At 37.9% G+C, this 27,003-nt stretch overlaps 1 protein-coding gene across 7 annotated transcripts in view; it reads right to left on the bottom strand.

Annotated features, from left to right (window-relative positions):
- Positions 1–27,003, bottom strand: part of casz1 (castor zinc finger 1) — a 328,648-nt gene that overhangs the window by 17,657 nt on the left and 283,988 nt on the right. For 6 of the 7 annotated variants that reach the window (XM_056448846.1, XM_056448845.1, XM_056448842.1 and 3 more), the window contains 8 exons: positions 20,310–21,189; positions 19,328–19,393; positions 14,832–14,922; positions 8,956–9,120; positions 7,392–7,564; positions 4,948–5,810; positions 862–985; positions 368–431 (listed from right to left, as the gene is read on the bottom strand). In XM_056448846.1, the coding sequence (XP_056304821.1) occupies positions 368–431; positions 862–985; positions 4,948–5,810; positions 7,392–7,564; positions 8,956–9,120; positions 14,832–14,922; positions 19,328–19,393; positions 20,310–21,189 (2,426 nt within the window). The remainder of the gene's footprint in view (positions 1–367; positions 432–861; positions 986–4,947; positions 5,811–7,391; positions 7,565–8,955; positions 9,121–14,831; positions 14,923–19,327; positions 19,394–20,309; positions 21,190–27,003) is intronic. The other variant, XM_056448844.1, reaches the window with a different exon arrangement.

Raw genomic sequence — 27,003 nt, 5'->3', positions numbered from 1 at the left:
TGACAGTTGCCTTTTTTTTTTTCCCCACGCCGCTGACTTTTTAATCAAATAATTTACAAAGTCCATAAATAAAGATAGAGCAGATGGAGGAGAAAAAGAAGAAAGCCAATGAAAAAAAATGCGCAGAGAGTTCAAAACAGCTCATCAAAAAACAAACATCTCTATATATCTGCCGTGGCAACCGGCTCCTGCTTCATTATATTAATTTGCGAGCGGCGGGCTGAAATTACACTGTATGAAAAATGGCTGGAAAATTTAAATGATACAAACTCATCCTATTAGCGGTGAAACATTAAAAAACAAACAGCCCCCTCTGCATCCTGCTAATTTGTCTTGGGATGAAAAGCGTTTGATGGATGAATCTTACCTTATTCATAAGTGAGGATAAAAGAGATGTATTTCCCGGCGCAGGGTGTCCGTTTGATTCAGCGCTAGAAGACGCAAAATGAACAGTGTTTAGGCGGGATTTGCATGAGAACAGTAAATATTATAATTTATCTCAGATTGTGAATATACAATGAAGAAAGAAAAAAGGCAAAGGAGGGTGGAAATTAGGGTTTATGCAAACACACTTTCATCTAAATGAATGTGCAAACATGTCATGCCTCATACTTGACGCGCATTATGAAAAGAGCGCATTATGAGGGAATTTTTGCATTCGTATGATGGATTTCCTCAAAGGAGGCCTCATGGTGGGAGAAGGAGGGAGAGTGTAAATCTCGTCCTCCTTGATCACTCCACGGACCCACCTTGTGAAGGGGGTTTTAACAAGAGCACTCACACTAATTAACACAATACGGCATTATTCCAGAGATAAATCATGGCGGGGCGGGTTTGGGCATGAGCTGAGGGGGGGGGTACCTGTGGTCTTTCTTGCTCAGGTCCAGGCTATGCTCCTGGATAGACTCTTGCGAAGCTGCTGAGGCACCGTCCGCCGGCTCCTGCTTCACCTCGACTGGATTAAACTGGCCTGCCTGCCCCATCCCTAAGGAGAGAGACAAAGTTATTGTTGGTCAGCATTATTCCACTGTGATGAGATTCAATCTGACTTCTGTCCTGGCCAAGGAGAAGACCAGGAGTGATAATTATTGCGGAATTATGTCAGGCCGTCAAGGCGTTTAAACGTTGATTGAGAGGCAGCAGGAATGAGGGAAAAAGGCTCCGTTTTCAGCAGCGCTTGTCACAACTCATTTGCAGGCCTGCCTCTTAACTGGTCATTAAGAGGCATGCTAATGCTGAGGGAAAGTGGCAGATTCAGACTGCCCGCCCCTCCCTGCCGTCGCCGCTTGTCCTTGTTGGCCTGGCGACGGCCGCCACCGAGCATGCCCAAAAGGAACATCTGCTTGTCCGTCAGATTAGAGGTGACAGCCAATCAGATCGGTTCAAATAGCGTGACCTCTCGATCGGATTTTCAAAATAGGTATGCAGACGACGTGGAGAGGAGGCGGGAGGGATGCTGATGGGAATGCGACCTGGCTTTCCCTCCAATCCCCAAATGATTGAAATATTAATTTGTCCTCCGGCTATACAGAGAAAGCCAGGCTTTTGGTAGCCAGTAAGTGGTATTTTATTAAAAAACAGCTCTGAGTGCATCAGCAGTGATTGCGAGGTCGGGGTGGATGTTATTTAAGAAAGCGGGCCCGCTGAGGAAAGCTGACAGTTAGCACCCACCCTGCCCTTGGCCTTCAGTTCAGAGGGCGTTTAACCATGTGAAAAGAAAAGAGAGTCGATCCTCGAGGTCACAAACATGAGTTTATCTGATAGTGTCACTCTAACCTTCCTGACGCGTGTGATTTGACTCTGTGTGTTGGTTATGGAGGTGAACTAATGACTCATTGCGACGTGTCAGCTTAAGGCGCATCACATCCTAATAAAGTCAGTAGCTTGTTCCAGCCCTATTTTCAGTCTTCTGCTGCTCTGTTGACTAATTACCGCCTGTCTTTGCGCCTAGTTCGTCCACCTCCAATCCGTTCAGATCTGTGGTCTTTATGTGTGAGAAGCATGTCGTAGTGATTTGAACCTCCCCGCCTGTCTGTAAAAGACTCTCACCGTCTTTCAGTCGCATTTCTTCTAGGAATAAACTGGCTGACTTTAACAAGGGACGTTTAAATAACGACCACGTGAGAAGAGAGTCATTAAAGCTTCAGCGTTGCAGTTTCTATGACAAAAATCGGCGATGATCTAAGAGAACGAGGAGGGGGGTGCACATGCTCACGATGCTGTGGGTTTTTTTTTTTTTTGCTGGAAATTATCCAAGAATAATGTTGTACTGTGTAATTACCTCAACAAAGTTACTGAACTCACGAAAGATCATTTGTACTGGGTGTCTAATTAGCAAACCCCTCAGATTTCAAGATCCTCCAAAACACACTAGGGGTGAGCATGGATTTAAAATCCGGAGTATTCAACAAGGAAATGAAGCCACCTGAACAAATTAGCAAGCGGCTTGTGTTGAACAGTAAGACTGAAATGTGTTTATTTGCAAACTGGCTCTTGATTACAAAAAAAAAAAAAGTGTTCGAAAAAACAAAGCTGTTTGAAAATAGCCGCAGTAAACATCGTTCTCTTTTCTAACGCAGAGCTCTGACCACATCCTCTTCATATTTTACCCAAATGTCCTGTTCACACGTCTTTTCTGAGCAAACGTGTAAAATTAGCAATGCCACATTATGATCTGCAGTCTCAATTCTGCCGAGTAGGGGATTTTTTTTTTCTCAACTTTTCTTGAATTTACTAAAACTGAATGCAAGGTGCGTACACATGAAACAACATGCTCGAGCTTTTCTCACACCTGAAACTTTAAACAAATAAAGGCACTCGGTAGAGCATTTATACCAGGAGCATTACACCTTTTTGCAAGAAAACTCTTGCTTACTGGTCTAAAAATGCCTGGAGAGTAAGGACTTCCTATAATTGATGTAGTATCATGACACCCTTTACGGTATTTTCCTTTTGCAAGGAAACCCACTCACTACCATGAAAAATGGCTGGAGAGTAAAGACTTCACATCAGTGTTTTCATACTGAAACAAGTAGTGCTTTTATACACACACACACACACACACACATGCATCCCCCCTCTCTGGAGCGCTGAGTCATTTCTGCTTCAACAGTTTCTGATATTTCTTCCTCTATATCAGAGTGCATATAAAAAGCTGCTTTGTACCTCCAATTTCTCAACTTAATATTATTCAGGCTCCATTTGGTTGGAACGAGTGCACGCTCAGATAAGAGGCCGGTGATGAGGAAGCATGTAGAACACAGGCCCTGGGATCCTCCTGAGAATGCTATTAGAGGCAGCTTTACAGAGCCCACTCACTAGTTCAGCACTTATCTGCTAATGGATTGTGGGTATCATGACAATGATCGCTGCAATAACAAGACTAGAGCAGCAAACCAGCCCTTTAATATTTTGCCCTAATCCTGAAATCAGAGATTTGTGTAGCGTCTGTGAGCAGATGACCTGAAAGTGCCCTCTTGCTGATGGGTGAATGCGAAGAAAGAGGAACAAATGGACCCAAAGAACTGATGCTCTCATGATTAAAAGCGCTGAGAAATCTGATATGTTGACAATGTAAATGATTATTTTTTGGCCTGTTCTATATACACCGGTCAAAAGTTTGGGGTCAGTAGGATTTTTAAATGTTTTCAAATAAGCTTCTCCTGCTCACCAAGGCTGCATTTATTTCACCAAAAATACTGTTCAAATTGTAAAATAGTGAAATGTTATAGCACTATAAAATAATAGTTTATCATTTAATTTAATCATTTATTTCAGTGATTTTAAAGACTTTATTACTCCAGTTGTCCGAGTCACATGATCCTTCAGAAACCAGAAATCACTCTAATATTAGTTATTGTTATTATATCAATATTATTATTATTAATGTTAATAGTAATAAAAGCAATAATGACCGGAGTAATAATTTCATTTTAAACTACATACAATAATAAATAAATTAATATTTAATAAATAAGTATTTAACTATTTTTTTTTTAAATTTAATTAATACCGCCTTGATGAACAGAATAATAAAAAAAAACCATGAAAAAAAAAAAACTGACCCCAAACTTTTGACCGGTAATGTATTAATAGGCCAGTTCTATATATTTAGACCAGTGTTCTCAACTGAAGATTTTACAGTTCTTCTTTTTCTGTAAATCCAAGGTTGAAATGTAATTAATTAGCATTAATACCATATTAATTGTGGCCAAGATTTATACATTTATATTTATAGATATTTCTGATTTCTAGATTAATTTAATTTACCATTATTAGTCAATTTTGATTGGATTGGGTGATTGTGCGTGCATATTTGTTACATTTAGATTCCAATTTACATTTCCAATCATCTAGCCTAAAATGTAAAGTCAGTTAAAGTTAGATGAAGTTGATTGTTAAAAACAGCAACAATTTAAAAATACATTTTCACCATAAATTCATTTGTGGCATTTAAATAGATTTCTCCTGCATTTTACTATTTTATTCAGACACAATTGTATAGCATTTTATTACTGGCCAAATAAGTATAGGCTTAGCTGTATCGACTCAGTTACAGTTTTTATTTTTATTTAATGTAGTTTGGATGATTAATAATAATGACTAGGCCCACATGGAATCTGCGCACACAGAATTCCGCAGATTTTTAACCCATCATTTAGTCTATGTAAATACTTGTGTAAATGTGTGTAAATTTAGATTTATTCAGTTTTTAAATTAATTTCACTAATATTATTGTGATATAATAACAGTAATATTAAAATGTTCATCTGATTTATGTACAATAAAGCTTGTAAAGTAATATTTTCTGTCTTTTAGTAGTTATATTATATAGGAGACTTGCTTTGTTTACCAAATAAGTGGATCTAATTGGATTTGCATTGTAAACATTAAATAAAAAGTTAAACATTAATTACAGCTGATTTGAAGCTGATGAAATAAACTCACCTGCATCAGGGTTACCGGAGGGCTTCAGGGCAGCGGCTGCCAGTCGGGCCATCATAGGCGATATCAGACCCTTGCTAGCTGACATCTTCTCCATGATTGATGACGCAGCGAAGGAAGTTGGGGTGGAAGCAACAGTAGCAGCAGCCAGGTCCCCAGTTGGAGTGGAGGTCTGGGGTAGAGAATCGTTGGGCATGGAGTGAGCCACAGACGTGGCAGCAGAGATCAGACCGGCGGCAGAGGGTGGAAGCGGCATGGGCATTCTGGGAATGAGGGGAAAGAAAGGATTGGAAGCACCTGCCAGTGCGCTGTTAGAAAGTGCCAGGGCCATGGGTACATTGCTGGGCAGGGCTTGGGACAGCAACGTGGAAATGCGGCTAGCCGGAGGCAGAGCTGCGGTAGGCTTGACGCTCTGACTGGAGCACATGGTGGTGGTGGGAGTGGGCAGCAGATGTGGTATGGTGGAGGATTGCTGGGTCGTTGGAGAAGCACTTAAGCTAGAGTTCTTGCTGCTGATGGCAGAGTAGTCCATGAGGTCATCATTGCTAGACTCGTCCTGCTCCTCTTTGGGCAACAGGAAGGAGGAAGTGAGGCCAAGGACGCCTGAGGAGCGAATGTGACGGCGCTCGTGCTTGCGCTTGTGTGAGGTCATCTGGCTGGTGGAGGTAAAGGTGAAGCCGCAGCCTTGGCGTATGCAGTGGAAATGGTTGGTGGCCTTGCTGTAGACACAGCCTTCATACTTGCACTCCTCGTATTTGTAAAACTTCTTGAAGCCGTCCTTGGCATAAGCATCGTCTTTGATGTGATAGCTCTTGTGCTTCTCGATGTCACACTTGTTCTTGAAGGTGAAGGTACAACCTGGACGCCTGAGAGGTGGAAGATGAAGAATTAAACTATAAATTGGGCACATTAACCCTTTAACTGCCCCACCAAGACAAAAAAAAATGTGATTGATTTCTTAACTCCTAATGTTGCTAGTTAACACACTCAATGCATTTTTATTTCAACACATCCCATAATTTCTAAAATATTAACCTCTATCAAATGGTAAAAAATACTGGAATTAATACATATACTATGAAAACTATGAAAATATGAAGTGTAAGATCAATTTATTTAAAAACAATCAAAATAAAACATTTTAAATACTAAATCATCTTTATTCCATAAAATATTTCTATTTAAAAATTCTCATTTAGCATGCTTTCTTGTTTTTTTTTTTCATTAAAAAACCAAAATCAAGTGTAGTAGTGCAGGTGTAATTATGTTTGATTATTTTATAAACCAATAGTGCTGTGTAGTGTGAATCATTATTTAAAACAGTCATTCTTTAAGTGACTTTAACAGTCATTTTTTAAAACAGTCAAAAAATGGTCAACCATTTGGTAGAGCAGGCAGTTGTATTTAGGATGACATCTCTCAAGGGTGTATTTAGACTTGTAGTGCAGTTATCTTGGTTTTGATTTGATTTAGTCCTGTTTCACCTACTGTAGCATTCACACTGAATTTTTTTAGAACCTTCAGATATAAAATAGCAATCAATCATTTAACCAATAAACCAATCAATACATTTGTTTGTCTGTATTAGTCGTTGAAAACTCCTGAAGAACCTAGCATTGCCAAAACAACACTAGAAATCCCTCCTTTACAAAGAATACGCTTTTCTGATGCCTGTGTTGAACTGTAAGTGATAACATCACTCTGGTGGGAAAAAAAGAAAGGCTTAGAGGGATGATTCACCCAAACATGAAAATTATTTCATCATTTACTCACTCTTCACCTGCTCAAATCCTACTTGAGTTCATTTCTTCTGTTAAATGCAAAATGAGATATTTTAAAAATTGCTGGTAGCTGGGACCCTTTGACATCCTTAGTCCTTTTCACCCCCATTATGGTTGTTGTTGGGTGTTGGCATTCTTCAAAATATCTTAGTTAGTGTTAAACAGAAGAAACTATATCATAAAGGTTTAAAACCACATGAGGGAGAGTAAATAACGAGGTATTTTTTTCTTTTTTTGGGTGAACTATACCTTTAAAGGGTACCTTTACCCTTTTTTCAAGATTTAAGATGCGTCTTTTGTGTCTCCTGAATATGCGGCTGTCAGTCAGTTTGATGAGTGTGGAAACAGCACTCCTACGTCATGTTGCAGTGGGGCTCAAAATGTGAGGGATTTGAATCCTATTTTAACGTCAGGAAATAAAAAAGAGACTTATTGTCTTTATATCACCCCAATAGTTGGACACACTATACATACATACTGTCCAAACAGCTTACAAAAGATGATTTTCATCATAGGAGCCCTTCAAGCATTCTTTCCTTTTTATAGTTGCATCTTGTGAGGTGTGTCCAGGTTTATGCTCATTTCACACTAATGAAGAAATCACTGTTTGTTTTAAGTGAACCACATTGTGAACACACGCTTAGCTAAATCACTTAACCGTCATACCTGCAGTGGAAGTGGGTGGTCTTCTGTGCGTAGAACTGGCACCCGACTGTCCCGCAATCTTCCACGGCACGAAACCTCTGGAAGCCATCATTGATCAGCTGTGCATTTTTCTTATGGAAGTTCTCATGAGTCATGACATCAGAGGTGCTTGTGTACACCTTGTTGCAGGCCACCTGACAGACAGGAAATAAATAAAAAAGCGCTTTCGTGAGGCTAAGCGTGTGCACGGCTTGGAACTAAACACCATGTGTGAGTTTCAGTTTGTTGAAAAATGCTCAGAATGAGAACCGTGGCTTGGTGCTTGAGCTCTTGTAGTCTGCAGGGACATAAAAACAACATCTCGAGATGTGACACAAAAATAGCTCAGTTTGGCGATGAACTCAATGTGGGGAGCAAAGAAACGGGTGACCTAAAAAATGAACAGGAAACATTGTCTCAAGATCTGAGCTTTGTTAAAAACGTACTCTTGAGACAACAACTCATAAAATATGAAACGCAAAGCCTTTACCCGAAAAAACAGGTGTGCGTTTCATGAAAACAGCTTCAAAGAGATAAAAGACAGGACTACTCTTTTTTGTGTGTGTGTGTGTGCGTGATATGCGATATGTGGCACGCAAAAGCAGCATGGTGAGGTGGTGTGTGGTTAAAACCTTCTTCCATTTAAGGTTTTAAGTGTGTATTAGAGGTCTCTGTTTTAGTGGAAGAGTCCGGGGGGAGAGACTGTCACTTACTTCGGTTTGAAAGGCTCTGTTACTCAACAGCAGCACTCGGGAGCCCTCTGGGCAGCAGACAAACGTGAACTAATGTTTGAATTAAAACCAGCAATTGTATATCATCTCTGGCACTTTTCACCCGTGCAACTTGGCCATATTCAGTCAAACAATGAAAAAAATGCCACTCTGCTTTTTCTCCGTAAATCAGGAGAACGGGTGCCAACATCTGCCTGTTCTCACTGCTGTTAAAACAAGACCTGAAACGTCTAATAACAATTACGCTGTTAGGGAAAAGAGAGAGGGGGAATATATCTTAAGTCCCGAGCCACCGTTGCCTTCCGTGACAAAGCGTTCAGCTCAAAAGTGACACCTTGAAAATAAGCAGATGTAAAGAATTAAACAGATCTGGTGGGAAATAATCTTTAACTTGCCACTTGGTACTAAAAGGTGAAAACCGTTGAGTTCATATAAACATCGAACTGAATTTGATCCATGCCAATTAAGGAGTGAGGGAGAAAGGGGGCAATGGAGACACATCCTGTTCATCTTGTTCATTTTTATTTATTAATTCTGACACATTCTGTCCATGAACAAAAAGAACGTTCTCATATGGACTCCAAAAGGGGAAAGTTGAAGAACTTTAACGTTAATTTAGATCATTTGTGGTACTCTGCCAGCAATTTTTATATCTTTTTGGTAAATTCCCCCATGGTGCGTCAATCACCATGTTTTCTTAAATAAAGTTTTTGTCCTCAAATTCTGTACAAGCAGAGGAACTCATATTTGCATGTTCCTGTATAAAGGTGATCGTGCACTTTTTTTGCAAGCTAGGGGATTTTGCTGTGGTTTACCTGCATACAGTGGTAGTGGGTACTCTTGCCGTTGAGATGACAGCCATGGTAGTACACACTACAGTCATCCAAAGGGCTGAAGCGCATGAATCCGTGCTGCAGGGAGTTGTCCCTCTTCTTATGCATGTTATAATGCCTTATCACATCCTGCTTACTGGTGAATCTCTGTAAACAACAGATACGCAGAATTCATAAGGTGGGGGAGGTGGTGTGCAGGTTCCAAAGGAAACCAGCAATGAGGTATTTTATTACTCATGCAACAGCTGCAGAGCATTGCAGCAAATTGCAGCCAGGTGGGTGAATGGTGCACATCACTAGCAGCAGGTATAAATTTACTCTTCCATACTCACATTGCAGAACTTAAAAGGGATTGCTCATCCAAAATGAATCATCATTTCTGAAGCCATTAGACAACCAAAAAATGAAAGTATTTTTAATGAAATCTGAGAGATTTCGAGAAGTATGTTTACCCAAAACTCAAGCAATACAGGCTGGAATGAAATGTGTTCATCATATACACCTCTACCAGTCTAGTTTGATTGAACTAGATTTTTTAAAAATGTTTTAAGAGAAGCCAATTCTGCTCACCAAAGCTGCAATTATTTGATCAAAAATACAGTTAAATTGTGAAATAAAATTAGAATCTTAAATAAATGTTTTCTTATTGAATGTAGTTTCAAGTTTAATTTATTCATGTGATTGAAGCTAACTTTTTATCATCATTATTCCAGTCTTCAGTGTCACGTTATCCTTCAGAAATCCCTATAATATGATAATTTATTGTAAGAAAATCATCTCTTTTTGAAAGAATACATCATTTTCTACAAGGAGTCTTTAAGATAAAAGGCTTTCTCTGGAATTTTATTTGTTATATGATGGAGTAGTGAACGTGTTGGACATCCACACCAAACATTTGTTTTTAATCTTGATCTATGGGGCAAAGAAATGTATACAGTACTTTTATTGTGGTCATCTCCTCAGGTACCCTCCTTTAAAATGTGGTTGTCCACTCGAGAAACTCACTGATATATATCAAAAGCCAGATAACTTTTGGCAAATACTGTATGGACACCTTTTTGGCATTACATTAATAATTTCTCCTGATTTTCTATTCTATGGTGTATATTTTAGCTCCTAGCCAGATTGTATTATCCTGTTTACTTGTTTGTATATTTCCCTTTTTTTCCTACTGTATTTGTATGTGCTGGTGTATTAAAATAACTCACGACTAATAATAAAAAATAATAATAACAATATGATTTGCTGTTTTATTATGATCAGTTAATATTGGTATAAAGTCACTAATATTGAATTTGACTTCATAGTATCATGGAAACTGTGATACACTTTGCTTTTAACTTTTTCAAAGTTCAAAACAATAGCTTTTATTTGCATCCGTACATGTATTTACCTTGATTAAAACACATTTTCAATGTCTTTGGCATCAGAGATTTGACTGAACAGACAGAAATCTCTCAGATTTTGGTTAAATACCTTCATTTGTGTTCTGAAAATGAATTAATATCTTTTGGGTTTTATAAAATGACATGACGACAGAATTTTTGAAAAGCGAAGAATTTAAAGTGCATTTGATTTCGAGTGTGCTTTAGAAACTCCACATCCACACGATGACTCAAATATGACTTTGTAGTATTTTCCAAGCTCACACGATGTTTGAGTCTGTGCATAATTTGCTGCTTAAAGAGGTTTCTGAGCTAGACTGTTTATTACGTTTTATTTCACCATTTCTAATTAAGATGGATCACTTGACATGCGAGATCGCAGTTGTGATATTCTCTGCTTCTGAAAAACTATGTTCCATGCAGATGGTTTTGGAACGTGCAGGGGGAAAAGACAGCAAACAAACAAACAAGGCAACCAAAAAATGTTTCTCTTTTAATTCCCATCTGAGATACGATTCCATTTTTAATTAAAGTATTAAAGCACAGTTTTGTGCAGGGTTAGACGATAATAATGAGGAAATATGCTAAAATACCCCTCCTCAAAATTAAAATCTCCTACACCGCGGAGCAGTCTAAAAGAGAGGGAGGAAAAAAAACAAAGCGATGCGGGGGAAAAAACCTCACTCTTGAGAGATCAGGGCAACCAAATCTGCAGTAATTGGGCTTGAGCTAATATTACAGGAACTGAAACAAGAGTAGCTGAAATCAATGAGCCTCTTCCAACGTAAATCCATATTTTCTACATAAATGAGCAACAGGAGAAATAATAATATGACAGAAACATCCACAAAACCTCACTGCCCATCTGTGAAGCTTATCTTACAGGGTAATAATAAATAAAGATATATATACAAAGATAAATACTAAATCTCGACTATATATAGCGCTACGTTTCCACTTCTGCTTTAAATGAAGAGAACTGCATTTATATGATATATGAGCCAATGTCCAACAAATGGCGATGACAGGTATTTGGGATGTCGACAAACAAATAAAAAGAGATACTGATCTAGATCCGGCCACACTGAGCGGAAAACAGCAGGAAATTGTATCAGTTGTGGCTCTGTAGTTAGCCGTGTGGACATTTATTTTCGGATTCCCATCGCATTGCAGGATGGCCATGAAAGGAGAGGCAGGGCCGGTATGGAGTGCAGCAAAGGCTGGCAACCACAGGATAATATTCCAGCACTGTGTCATGTAACATTTTAATGACTTATCAATTCCAAAAACAAGTTCATCTGAGCCTCACCTTTCTGCTGGCCTGTGCACATCCTCCTGTTTGACTTTACTAAACTGCTAAGAGTCACTGACGCGCTTACATTGACAGGAATATTCTGCTATTAATCTGAATTTGGTCAAACTCGGACTACGGCAATAAATCAGACTTATAGGTTAGGTCTATGTTATGTGTTTACGGAAATCTGCAAAGGGCATACTTTTTTTGTTGTTGTACATTTATGCATTTGGTCAACTGTCAAGTTTTAAGCGACTAAATTTAAAGTTTCTGTGAATTGACACCATGACACTTTCAGTTTCAGCCAGAAATGTACATTTTGTGAGTCAATCATTTAATTTATTCCCCTTTAAATTGTTTTTAAACTGTTTCTTACTTTTGTTGAACACTGCTAAAATATTTCTTTTTTTTTTTTTTATTTTAGTCCAAGAAATTGTAATAACAAAAAATCGAGTAGCTAATTTTCAAGACAAGTAAAAGGTATTGTCTTATTTTTGGAACAAAAAAGGTCGAAATTAATTGAGTTTCTCCTTAAAACAACCTAAGTAATCTGCCAGTGGGGCAAGCAAAATAAACTTGTTTTTAGATTATTTTGTTTACACCACTGGAATATTGTTTTGTTTGTTTACTAAAGAAGTTGGTAAGCAGAGAGTTGGGTGGTAAAACCACAAAAGTTTGATTACTGACATTCTTCAGAATGTCTTTGTCTTTTGTGTTCTGCAGAAGAAAGAAAATCAAACAGGTTTGAAATGGCATGAGGATATACGCAAATCATAACATAATGTCAATTTCTGGGTTAACAAACTACTTGAGCTACAGTACAATACATGTTCTGCAAAAAAAAAAAAAAAAAAAAAACACTTTTGTGTTTGTTACTTGTTACTGTCTAGTACAAATATCTCATTTTCTAGACAAGTAAAATATTATGGTTTTCAGAAATAATACATCAAATTAAGTTAATTAAAAATAATCACAATAAATCTGCCAATTGGGTAAGTAAACTTATTTCAAATATATATATATAGGATTAGAAAGAAGACAAAACCTCTAAGTAAGAATTTTTAAAGTTTTTTTTTTGTCTAAAGATTTTACTAGGGTCATTTAATTCAGTATTTCTCAGCACTGCATGCTTTAGATCTCTCACAACCATTGCAGGTCTTTCAGTCTCTGCTAATAAGCTGATGATCTGAATCAGGTGTGTTTGGTTAAGGAGACATGGAAAATATTCAGAACTGGTGGTCCTCCAGGAACATGGTTGAGAAACACTGATTTAGTTTATATAATTATAATATTAGATTTGCATATTAACATTTTTCAAACTTTAAGTGGATTTTAAGTATATATATATATATATATATATATATATATATATATATATATATATATATATATATATACTTAAAATCCACTTAAAATTTGAAAAATGTTAATATGCAAATCTAATATATATATATATATATATACAAAAGCTTAAGCAGAATATTGACCAAAATAAGCAAATGACCTGCATGTACAATGGTGTCAATGAATTGTTAAGCAATGCAAGTTCCACAAAGTGGACGCCTTCAAAGGGCCGTTTCAGCCAGCTCTGCTTCCAGTTTGAGGAATTGTTCTTGAATAACAAGAGGCAGCCTGCTGGGCTGAATAAGTCTCTTTTAGAAGCAACAGCTGCCCTGTTGTCTTCAGCAGGATTCCTGGATGTTTATAATAAAAAATGTAATCAGATGATTAAAAATGAAGTGGGAGATTATGACTAGAGAGGACTTGATAAAGAAAAGACGGAGCGCCTCTCGTTGCGGGAGGATTTTTGATGTCTTCGACAAATGCGCCCGTCTTTGCCTGCTCTTTTCCACCATATGCGCGTGAGCCGCTGCTGTCTGTGTTCTGATCTGCTTAATGCTGATTTTGCTGTGCTGAACATGACAACTCTGGGGACATGGATCAGATTAATAATGTGAAAGGGGATTATGAGTGGCCCAAGAGTATTAGCAGATGTCCTTAGGAAGAAAAAGGAGGCATCTTTTGAAAGTATTTGCCATGAAACATGAAAAAAAAAAAACGACAGGCCATTGTACTGAATGTCTGATTGACTTTAAGAAATAGCCCTCATCTATCTAAACCTGTTAAGCTAGTAGGTTGCCAAGATAAAAGCCTTGCCCGTAAGGTTTTGTTTGGCTGTTTCGTTGTGTGTGCCCTAGCACACTTCAATCATTTCCTCTAACAGTTATCTTCCTCTCCTGTCAGGAAGTGATGGGAAAAGTGTGAAGGTGAGCTTTAAAACTGTGTTGTGACACTCTCTGCATTATGCGGGTGTCCTTACAGAAGCCGGGTGCTTTGATTTGAGGCAGTAAAGAATAAATGTAATGTCGATGTGATTTGAACCATCTCATTAATCATCAAAAAGAGGAGACAACACCCACTAAAGCAAAAAAAAAATAATAATTATAATAATAATAATAATAAATCAAATAAATAAAAAGAAAATAAAAAGATTTAAGAGTATGGGGTTCTTTTTTAAAGGTTTCCTGCTCAGAAAACATTTCTTTCAGACGTCAAATTAGAAACATCCTAATGTTTACCATAGTAATTATGCCATAGTAATGCATTATATATATACATTTTCATTTCTCCAGTTCATTTCATTTTATTTATAACAAATATTTCAGTATTTTTTATATAAATATGCATGCATTAAATCCAGTGTCATTTGTATCTACTGTAAGATAAAACGTGAATAAATAAATGCATGAATTAAAAACAAAACAACAAAAAAATCTTTAAACTTCACGTCAATATTAATAAGTGTTTCGCAATAATAGTAAGTTTTGTTTTGCTTGCTTCTTAAAGTGACAGTTCACCAAAAAACGGAATATACTGTCATCATTTACTCACCCTTCACCTGTTTAAAACCTATTTGACTGTTTGTTTATAATACTATAGGCGTTAATGGTTACAGGTTTTCAACCTTCTTCAAAATATCTTTTTTGTGTTCAACTAAAAAAGGGTGAGTAAATAGTGAGTAAAGCATTTTTGGGTGAACTATCGGTTTAAAGCAATGATTTGCCTGAATATGCTCCAATTCCCTTTGATGTTCAAGCTTTAATAATAATAAGTGGCTTGTGATTTTACTTTCAATGATCACTTATTAACTCTGCTTGCATAAATATTTTTTCACTCACCTGATAGTTACATTCGGGGTCCATGCAGTGATAATGCTCTCTGTACTGGTAAGCACAGTGCACATGCCCACAGTGTTGGCTCCCAGAGAACCTACAACGACACAGAAACAGCACATTTGTTAGTAAGGCCAAGCATTCGGCATCCAAACATTATTATCATATTGAAGTCGAAGATAAACATGATTTCAGAAACAGCAAATGAGATAAAGCGATCGTTTTCAAAGAGCAAAAAAATCAGCGCTTACTGAAACGGCATTTGGCTATTTCTATGCCATATACCAAACCTCTAACAATGTGGGGGCTGATCTTGAAAGGGCAATTTAGCCTTTTATCTCCGCTTGATAGATGCCCTAACACTGACAGAGTCATCTTCACGGAGCTCAGAGTCATTACCAAGAACTATAAACACATAGAGAAAACAGGGCCTACGCTTCCTCGACCATACGATTGCAATTCACTCTCCAGCCACAGCAATCTCCACCAAATTAGTTCCATTGCCTTCAAAGGCAGCAGGTAGACTCTTATTAAACTGTAACCCCCGACATAATTCACTCATTTGCTCGTGCTTTAAGCCCTGCCAAATCAGCGTTGGGCTCTCCAGGTTAACAGCCTATGCTTTAATCAGGGAAAGGTTAGGCCTAATAGAAAGGTTTGAGTGTGTCTCTGCGCGGCTTCCTCCTCTTCACTCTCGACTGACTCGCCTGGTCTTCCACAGATTGGCGGCGCTTTAAAGAGGCACATTTCCTGAGTGTTTACAGGCTGATTATAACCCTGACGATGATGACTGTTAAAAACCTCCAATTACAGCTCAAAACACACAAATAAACATTCGCACCGCTGCTGCCAAGAGCACCATCTGCTGAAGTAGAGAAAAAGCTAAGTAATTTTTTTTTTCTTCCCCCTACTGCCTGGATTATCCCAAGACTGCTTTTACAAATCACTTTGCTGAGTTCATTAAGCTAATTGAATGGCGAATCTACTACCTGCTAAACGTGGGTGGTGTTCTGAAGGGCTAGAGAGGTGGCAGGCGCTTAAGGTGGTTTCGCTTGCTTCTTAAAGTGACAGTTCATTCAAAACGGAATGTTCAGTCATTATTATAATTTATTATAATACTATGGAAGTCAATACAGGTTTTCAACTTTCTTCCAAATATATTCCTTTGTATTCAACACAAAAAAATAATGAGTAAATTTTGAATCAATTTTTTTTGGGTGAACTATCGCTTTAAAGGAATGGTTCACCTGAATATGACTGTTTACCAAACTACATGTTGCTCCAAACCCCTTTGATATTCAAGTTTTATTGGAACGCTTTCAATTTTGTTTTTGTGTGTTGGTCTGAGAGCTGGCCAAAGTACTTCACAGCACACTAAAAAGAGAAATGATTTATGAATTTTGGCCTTACGCAGATGATTGTTCGTATTCGAAACAGAATGGCATTTCCGTTTTGATTTTGTTTTTTACCTCAGAATTATTGTTTTTATCTCAGAAATGTTTGAACACCGTAATGATTTTTTTCTTTTACCTTTTTTTTTCTTTGTAAAATTTTACATTTTTATATAGGCCTTATTAAGTGCATTTGCATTGTTTTTATGCAGGGTTCATACACATTTTTACTATTAAAATTCCATGAATTTTCCATGATTTCTCTAAGACTTTCAAGTAAATTTTCATGACCTAATGTTTCATGCAATGTCTACATATGCGTGGTAGAAGAAAAACAATGCATGTTCAAATTTATTACAGCATATTGTAAAACATGCAACAATCTGTTTAGTTTCAATTTATATCAATGTAAAATTGATTTAGATAATACTTTCACCGCACTAATAATGTGAGAGTATGTGATTGGCCAAGTACAGAAAAAAGTAATTAACCTTTATTCAAGTATACAGATATTTGTTTCCCATGACTTCTCTAAAACTTTGTGGGCTTTTCTGTTTTTCCAAAACTATTCCAGGCCTGGAAAACGCCATGTTAAAAATACCTTGACTTTTCCAGGTTTTCTATGACCGCATGAACCCTGTTTATGTCAAACACTTTAATGAAACCAATTACTCTCTAAACCAAGCAATCTGAAAATTCAAACCATTACTAATAAAATATAATCATCAAACTGTTAGAAACTGTATTATACAGTTAAAGGCCCCGTTAAGTGCTTTAAAATGTGCATATTATTCGATGCTTGACGTAATCTCAACTGAAAAATGAAGAGAGGGTGGAACCTAGAGTATCCCCTCCCCTTTTTTAAAAAGTAGCCAATAACATTTAGTTTGGTCAAACTTTATTTTGATGGTCTGTTTTTTGAATTTAAGTTACATTGCATCCACATGCCAACTAATTCTCATTAGATTAGAAGTAGACTGTTAGGTCAGGGTTAGGGTTAGTGTAAGTTGACATGTACTTGCAAAGTTTCTTATAGTCAGTTAAATGTCTGTTGAAAGAGCAGTATCAATAGATATTAAGCAGACAGTCTACTAATATTCAAATGGATCATCAAAATAAAGTGTTACCTTTAGTTTTTATCAAATGAGGAGCACATCGAATGCACATCAAATGAGAAACGTCTTGAAGGGGGCGGGACATGTCAGACACTAGAGAACATTTGATTGGTCAAGCTTTGATAAGAAAGACATATGAGGTGACGTGAAAAAAAGACGTAAGTGACAAACTGAAAGCTTTACATGTCAGTTTTATATCTTCTAACGGTGAATTTTGTCACTGTTTTGGAGCATACCAACATATAGATGTCCTTAAAACTAACAGACTGAAGCTAATCTAATACTTTTTAAAATTTTATTTCATGGGACCTTTAAAAGAAAAAAAAAAACAATGTCAAATTTAAATAAATGTAATGCCAAAAATACAAATTTTTGTATGGCGACATGAACATACATTTAATTTAATTGTGCATTTCTTTTATTTGTGGGTCATTTTTCTTCATTATGGTTAACATTCAACACTGGTTAATAAAGTATGTTAAGGAATGTTCATGTTTTTCAACTGTAAACTACTGTATTACTTTACAAAGGAGATTACAGCACAGACTGTAGTACGGTATATCTCACACTGGCAGAACTGCACGTGTTAAACTCACCCACCATTAGCAGCCCCTCTGCATCGCACTCAAACACTCCCGGCCCTGTGTACACAAAACCCCCCTGGGATGGCAGCCCACCCCAGCTGTATCACTTTGCCTCTGGACAATTCCCACTTGCCGCGTCAGGGGGCTAATGGGCCACGTTGCTATTCAGCGGCGGATTAAATATTAATATCACCACGATACAGAGATTGCCGCACATCTCCCGTTACAATAGAGACACGCCGATCAAAGTTTGGCGCAATGGTGGGTACATAAAAGCATTTAGGAGGGAAAACAGTGACTAAACACTACCAGGGAAGCTCTTTAAACATCAAACTGCGGCAGAGCGAGGAGATAAAGAACTTTTTCCCCTTTTGTGGGGGGGAAGGTGGGTGTAGACAAGTTTACAAAGCTGCTTTTTAGCACGACTGTTCTCTCATTAGCGTAGATGATCCCCCCCCCCATCCTTTTAACAACCCCCCAATACACCAGGCTGCATTTGCCCTTTTTATGAGTCCTCATTTTTCTTTTTTCCCCTCCTCTCTTTCCTTTCTTTTTTTTTCCCAACACGGAAATTGAAACTGTATCTGGGCTTATCTACTGCCTCCCCGCGCATCAACTGCCGAGATGTTTAGACAAATTTTATGCATTATGCAGTGCAAATATCAAAACAGTTCTTGGCAGTGCCAGCAGAAGCCTCATTAAAAATTCCTTAATTAAATCTTCTTGCAAAATGTAATCAGTCCAAGGAGGGTTTTTGTGTGTGCACAAGGATGTGTGTGTGTCTGTTAGTGCCAGGGCTTTGATTTGTGGCCTTCATGTTACGGCTTGGGAGAGTAATCATTAACGCCAAAGCCACTTTGCCTTTTGAAACGAGCCTTTTTCTCTCTTTAAGGCTAGAATAAATAAACAAATGATAATCACCTTTCTACTGGCGCGACAAAAGGGAACAGAAGCCGATATTGGAGTGCGCTGCATCTATCTCCGCGCTTTGTCTGCATTCGCGAGTGCCTGTCATTTAGTTGATTCAGTATCTTCATTTGAAGTGCAGATATTCAAAATGAAAGTCTCAACTATCTGTGCAGTCATGCCTGACGACACACAGGCACACGCGCGGGGCAGTCTGATGTGTCCGATGTTTTTGCAAACATTTCATGCTGTTTGCTTAAGATTTCACGGAGTTCAGCTTCGGCGCTGGCAGGGAATCTGACACTGGGAGAAAAAACTACTCACTTTCCAGCCTTTAATTCAATTAATTTTCCTTAGTCCATAAACCTGGCGTGCTTACGTGTAATTTATCGTCCGCACAGAAAGTGTATTTTCGCAAATCTACGTCCTACTTTATTAAAGCCTAATATATGTCCTCGATTAAGGAATGTTGTCGTGAAGTTTTGTGAGGGTAAGGATTTGCATACCTAGCGATATATTTCTGGTACACGTTGACGTCCTCTGTGGCAGGTTTCTCTGGAGGAAGGCCATTCCTATGATAGCATGAAAAAAAAAAAAAAGGATTAATGGTCCGCATTCCATCAGTAATAAAAACAAACTGAAGCAGTATTACTTATGAGCCATTTCAAAGTTCGGGCTATCAATATACATTTTCTTCGATGGAGTAGCGATTTGGTTTGGGAATGAATCAGGGAGGTATATACGCAAGCTTTGATGCATGGCCTCCCAACAATGAAACACAGAGGGGGGGGGGGGGTGTTTTTGAATGCATAAATTATTTATGTGTGTTTTTGGAGAGAGCACAAATGCAAAGATGACGGTGTGTGCTGAGTGTCAGAAAATGGCTGCGTGCATTTTATTTTGTTTGATTGGCCCTTGTATGAGGGATGACTACAGCTTTTAGGACATCCTGTTTTAAAAACACGCTCATTGATTTTTCAGTTACTTGAAAGTCTGGGGTTTGGTGGCAGCGTTTGACTTAACATCCCACCTTCATCGAATAAGCACTTTAAGGGAGGAATTCCAAATGGAACGCATTATAGTCTGGATGAAGCATTCTGTATACAAGGTGGCAGCAGTTCAGCAGCACTAACTCAGGACTAAAAACATGAGCAGCTCCAGCAGGGGATGACCTGAGGTTAATCTGCCTCTTTAGGGGTGGTTCTGAAAACAAATCACTCTAAGTGTGTGTGTGCCTGCTTATGTCCACACTGCCGGCCGATCGAGGAGAACAGCCTTGAGGTTCTTGCTAACCTGAACTACTGACAAGGTCAAGGCAACTCATCAAGAGTTCCAACCAATCCCCTACAAACTTCTGACCTGACTTCAAAGCCAATGTTGGTCTTCTGACCTCAACAAATATCCACAAATCCTTCAAGAACTAGCCTTTGGTGCAATTACTAGCAATTTTGCAAAAATATTCGATATCATTTTCAAACACCGCCTTACTTGACTGAGGAGACGGTTCCAGTAGTGATGGAGTCAGTCTTAGAGAAGCTGGACTTCATGAAGTCAGTGTTAAAACCTAGGTGTCCCTCCTGGTCCATGGGCAACCCAGGAGGTCCCACGACTCCAGCGGGAGCAGCTGTATTGATGACTGGTGGTCCTGGGGTCCCTGCTGTTCCTGGGAGAACACTAGGCAGGACCGGAGGATCAACTTTCCCAGGAATGAGCTTTTGTATGTTTCGTATATCATATTTTGAGGGTCTGCCGACCTTTCCGGTCTTAAATGCGATGGCGCCGCCCATATCAGGGTTGCCTTCTCCAGGTTTAAAGAGATGCAGGAATTTGACGTTCTCCAAGTCATACTTGGAGGGCCGCTTGTAGGAATTACCATTTTGCTCTCTGAGACTCTCGCCCATTTTCAGCTTCTGGATGAAGTAATCATACTTTGATGCACGGGATGCCAAGTTCTGTATGTGTGACTGGTTGGTTGGGGCCGGGTTGAGTGAGCTTTGTTTGTGGTCCATTCCAGGCGGAAATATCTGTCCCTCTGACCCTGCGGTGAGGGTCGGCTGGATGAGGGCAGCGCTCTTCTCTGGTGTCAATGTCATTTTGGAGTTGAGCACTTCAGGCTTAGTATGCACAGGCCAGGGCAGCGTTTCCCCAGCCTTCAGCTTGCGGATGTACTCCTCATACTTGGAGAATCGAGCTCGACGGGTGGCCTCCTCGCTGCTCAGGGAGGAGGGATCTGAGGTAGCTGCTTTCAGCTTCTCAAAGCTGATCTTCTTGGCCAGCTCATCCCGAACCTGCTGGTCATCATAGCCAAACATGTTTAGGAACTCATTCATGGTGTTGGCGGCGTAGTCGCGTAGTGCAGAGGATTCCCCTATAAAAAAAATATAAAGACAAACAGTTGGAGACACTTCATTTATGACAAAGAATTGGAGAATTTTTTTATTTTTAATATATTTCTTGTTCTCAAATCAAGAGAATTTGAGGAAGGCCCAATAATAAGGACAAAATTAGGTAAAGGTGTAGTTTAAGTGGTAAAATTAATTCCGGACCATTAGCTTTCATATAGGTCTGGAGGGAGGTCAGATGCACGAACTAAAAGAGACTATTTGGGTTGAAAGCTTCCCCTTATAAAGGCCAAATTACAGCTCTTTCAGAGTCTGTTTGTGCTTGAGAAAAGGACACAAACCCCTCTGGCACTGATGCACTTAGTTCTTGGCTCTGATATAGTGTTTACCACAGCAGATGAATGCAAAAATCTCATCTTGTCTCAGTTTGTCTGTCAGGAGATCTACCCTGATACAAGAACATGGCTCCAGATGACAACTTCACAGAGGTGTCGGATAAACTCCCTCTCCACCCTGCCAGGACCCCTGCCCTCCAGCAGACCTTTTCTCCATTTATTTGATTGCCTTTTTCATTGCTGGGCAAATGAGACGGTTAGAGGTAACATTAGCCACAGCCATGGTAATTAATACTAAAATATTTCAGCTTTGGTCTCATATTTCTGTGTTATTGCTAAATCGGTCTCTCGTCCATGCTTTTCACATCTCCTTCTCAGCATGTAAAATAATCCCCAAATTTCCATTGCAGCATTGGGGCTAGTCCTAGCCGTGCGACATCAGTATGAAAGGTGATCTGGGAGATCGAAAGGGCATGAAAAATTTAAGAGAAATGTATCAGGTATTTGAGAGGAAACTCCCTACACTTGCCGTGCATCATTTTAGCAGCTTCTGCTGTGTTTGAGCACTTAATTTCATCTCACGCTCAAAGGTTAGGGCTTTGTGGTTCCAACAGCTCTCACATTTTTTCAATTCATCACTGTCATGGAGTATTACTATCAACATTACTAAATAGCACACAAATGAGGATTTACACTGTAGGTGTGAAATATAAACCCAAGTAATTAATAATTAACATATTTTCTTTTTGTATATACATATCTATAAAATGACTGGGAAATGTGGTATAAGCTGCAACCACATGGGAATTTATGCCTCTAATGCTTTAGAAAGTCATTAGACACCAAAGTGTACCGTATTCATGAAAATGCCTGCTTCGTTTTGACAAAGTACACTCGTTTAATGTTAATTAGCCTCAATTTAATCACTGCTGAATCGTCCACAACAAAAAAAAAAAAACACTAACTATAAAAATAATGAGCTATTATTACTTACTGAAGGATATTTAGCACTACTGTATGTCTCCCCAGAACTAACTTCAGTTTGGCAGAGCAAGGCTTCACTCATAAATTTGGCATCCAGTGACTGTATTTTTGTATAGGTCATGACTGCTTAGAGAGGTTTTGTCAGGTCATGTGATTTTACACAGCTTTAAAGTCAGGACATGCTCTTTAATCTGTGTCCCTGAACGTTTTCCAAGGGCAGCAATCAAAGACACTCCTGCTTTAGGTAATTTGACATATTTCATCTGTACCTTTTTTTTTTCAAACAGGTGGGGAAACTCCCTTCATTTTCTGACAGAAATCCCCGACTCTGTCTGTTATTGGTCTAAGATTAGCCTTATTATTAGTGTCATAAGTCATCTGCAGGATATGCAATCAATCTTGAATTTGCACTATATTTTTAAGGGAAAGGCCACCCAGCTGTCCTTCTTTCCATGGAATGAAAAGGTATTTAGCATATGTATATTATATCCCATTTACAAATATAAATAACATTACATTTTTGCATTTGCACGACAAAATGGGCCTACTTTCTCTCATCCTTAGTCATAACTCCCTCAAAACTGAAAGTTTTGTAATCATTTACCCACCCTTCACCTGTAAACACAAAAGATGATACTTTGAAAAATGTTGGAAACCTCTAACCATCGACTTCCTTAGTATTTGTTTTTCCTACACTGTAAAAAAAAATCCTGGTTGCCTTAAACTTTTAAGCTGAATCAAATTAACCTTATGAGTCCATTGAACTTATATTATGTTAAACTGACTTAAAACTGCTTGTGTAACTTAAAAATCAAGTTAGAACATGATTAACTTAGCTTAATAAGTTACAATGACCTAAAAACATAAGCTGTCAGGACTAATTGATCATATATATTTTTTTACAGTGTATTAGTGGTTACAGGTTTCTAACTTTTTTCAAAATATCTTCTTTTGTCTTTAACAGAAAAAGACAAACATGTCTTCAACATTTTCAGTTTTGGGTGAATCACTTTAAGGCAAACATCTTGTTTGATCAATCTATCGGTATTAGAGACAACGTCAATTGTACTACACACAAGTAATAGCAGTAGCAACAGTAGTAGCAGGTGGTAACAGTAGACAGGACGAGAAGTCTAGCATGCCAGCGGGCGGCTCTGTATGTGTTTAATAGACTATCAGTGTCAGGAGAATGATTGGACTTAAACTGCACACATTATGCCAGGACCTAAGAGGAGATAACCTTTTAAAACAGCATGTAAATGAGTTTTCCCCCCTCATCCTTATCTCACACGCTCCAAATGATGTCATGTGCGTGTGGTTGGAAAGCCATGGCTTTGGGGGAAAGGTACGATTTGCCTGGCTGAACTCCCAGCACTCTCTCTCTCTCTTTTCCTCATGTCACTGGAGAGTACAGAAAGAAGTGCTCCTAATCTCGCCACTTCATACTGGCAAATTCCAGCCTGTGACAAAGCCCTTGTCTGTGTTTGAGGCAATTAAGGTGCATTTTTCTCTCGCAGTGTGTGATAACAAATGGGCATTATATCTCCTTTCTGCTGACCAAACATGGCCAGGCTGATTCTGTCTTCATGCGCTCCAGAGGGGGTGATGATAAGGAAATACATGTTAGGATCTATATATATATACTTATCGGGGGTCTATTGACAAGACTATTAAAGCTGCACACTTAAATAGACATTTCTGAGGCTGAATTTTATTTTATTTTCTAATGTTCTAGCGCTCTCAAATGAGTCCAAAACCAACTCAGTTTTGGAATATCAAAAATGCATGCTATTTATTTTCAGAAAATGGCAAATCAGTCATTTTTTTTTTACTTTAAATTGAGAAACAACTTTATAAACATCAAAATATTTGAAAAGTTGATGATATTAGATTTTGCTGATAGCAAATTTTAATTTAGATTTATCTTGATTTAAATTTATACCGGTATGGTTTTGTTAATGAAGTTTAACAATCATTTTTGGCTCATTTTAACCCCATGAAAATTAAAACAGACTTTTAATTTCAGGCAGCCAGCGTCAGCGCTTCCGGTGAACTGTCTTTCCGTTGTGAAATTGCCACATTTAAGGTCTGATTTCTTTAAAAATCAGTAATCTTCACTGCCTAATCAATACAGGTATACAATATAACATAAGAAGCACTGCATTCAATTCCATTTTCCTTCATTTTATGTCTTGAAAATGCGACAGTCTATATTACCAAAGTATTTTTAATTCAGTTTCTGTGATCGACTGCCGATAGCTTTCATCTCGTTTTATACTTAAACTACTTAATTAATGCTTAAGTCTATTTAACTGAATATATTGTAATTACATTACAATATCGATGCTGTAAAAGGAGCCTTATGAAATTGAAAATAGTCACATTAAGCTTTCACTAGAAGTTTGTCATTGAAAAACACTAGCTGTGCATATACCCCATTTGAAGAGAATTTGAAGCTGTGTAAACTGTTTTACCTGCAATAAATTGTCAAATTATTTTCTTTATTTAGCAAACATTAGTAAAATAAACCTTAATATTATTGGTTATTTTATGCTAAAATATATTTTTAGGAAATGAAAACTCATAATATAGTGAAGTAATATTAATGTTCCGTGTTCATTCAACATAACAGCTACTGTAATGAAAAATCCTGACCTGTTCTTATTAAAATATGTATATTAAAAGTGATCCCACTCAAATACATTATATTTTAAATGATTAAAATGTTTTTGCTGACAAGCAGGTAAAACCTAGAGGTTTAATGTATAGTTAAGAAAGATTAATGCCAATTAGTACTTTGGGCCAGCACTGTGATCCTTAAAACAAGTATATTAAATGTCTTCAACTGAGCAGAATTTATAATAAAATTATAAAATAAAAATCTGTTTGGTATATTGCACTAAATTAATGGGTGTCTTCTGCAATTTCAAAAAAATTATAACTTTAATTTAATTATTAATAATATTCATAATAATAGCTAAAAAGGACAGCACCGTGGTGCAGTGGGTAGCACAATCACCTCACAGCAAGAAGCCTCACGCTGGTTCAAGCCCCGGCTGGGTCAGTTGGCATTTCTGTGTGGGGTTTGCATGTTCTCCCCGTTCACGTGAGTTTCTTCCTGGTGCTCCGGTTTCCCCCACAAGTCCAAAGACATGCGGTACAGGTGAATTGAATAAGCAAAATTGTCCGTTGTGTATGTGAGTGTATACATGAGTGTGTGGGTGTCTCCCAGTGATGGTTGCGGCTGGAAGGGCATCCGCTGCATAAAACATGTACTGGATAAGTAGGCGGTTCATTCCGCAGTGGCAAACCCTGATTAATAAAGGGACTAAGCCGCAAAGAAAATTAATGAATAACAGCTAAAAATAATCATACTTTTCATTTTACTATGACAAGCTCTGTTTTTGTGGTAACACTTCACAATAATGTTGCACTAGTTCCTGTTTTTAATAACATGAACAAACAATGAACAATACATTTATTATAGTATTCATTCATCTTTATTAATGTGATTTAATGGAAATAAAGTTGCTCATTGCTAGTTCATGTTAACTCACGGCACATCAACTAATGTCAACAAGAACAACTTTGGATTTTAATAATGCATTAGTAAGTGTTGAACTATGATTAATAAATGATTTACATGTATTGTTCATTAAATACATTACTTAATGAAGGCTTATTGTAAAATGTGACCGTTTTTGCAATGAAAAATCTAATAAAGCAAAATATATCCTTATATGTGTAAAATGTAATATATATAGTTAAAAAAAACAAGTCAATATGTTTCACAATACTGATATTTTCATATGATCTACTGCCTAGACTGGTTGTGAAGCATGGCATGCAATTGTCTGCTATGAGAAAGGCATTCTGTGATTTTATGCTGATAGGGATTCTGCTCAGTCCCCTGATGTGAGGAGTTAAATGTTTTGAAGGTCGCAGTTTCTCTCATTGATCTTGCGATGTTTGTTAATTACATTGTCACTGATGTTGTGAGAGATAATTAAGCCACTATGTTTATATGCATAATTATGTGCGCTCCGCATCAGCCTTTGAAAGACAGCAGCACGAGGGAAGAAAAAATATTTTAATTGTGAGCCGCTCGGTAACATGGCAGTATAGATGCCCTAGTTACAATCAACAAAGAGAGAGAGGAGGGAAAAACAACTCAAGACAAGAGTGGTGACTAATGTCTGCTCGCTGCACTCTTCAAACGTTTTTCTTCATTTGGAGATGCAGAAGCTCAGCGGAAGCAAAGGTGTACAACACAAACACATATTTACACACAGCTTTCTTTATGACCATGAAATAAAAGCAAAATGACTGATTAAAACCACAAAGCGCTCATGATTGCTGGAAATACTTATTTTTCTGAGAAACTCTTGGCCTTGCTTCTGTAATGGAGGCCACAAGGTGATTCTACCGTAGGATTGAAAAAAAAAATGTAAAAAAGAAAGAATTTAACCCCAAAAAAAGCACCTGAATTCCATAACTATCAGAAAAAAGTGATATCTCTCA

This window comes from Danio aesculapii, chromosome 23, assembly GCF_903798145.1.
Source record: "Danio aesculapii chromosome 23, fDanAes4.1, whole genome shotgun sequence".
Lineage (NCBI taxonomy): Eukaryota > Metazoa > Chordata > Actinopteri > Cypriniformes > Danionidae > Danio > Danio aesculapii.
The sequence above is the reverse complement of the archived record's forward strand: the minus strand, read 5'-3'. Positions and strand labels throughout refer to the sequence as shown.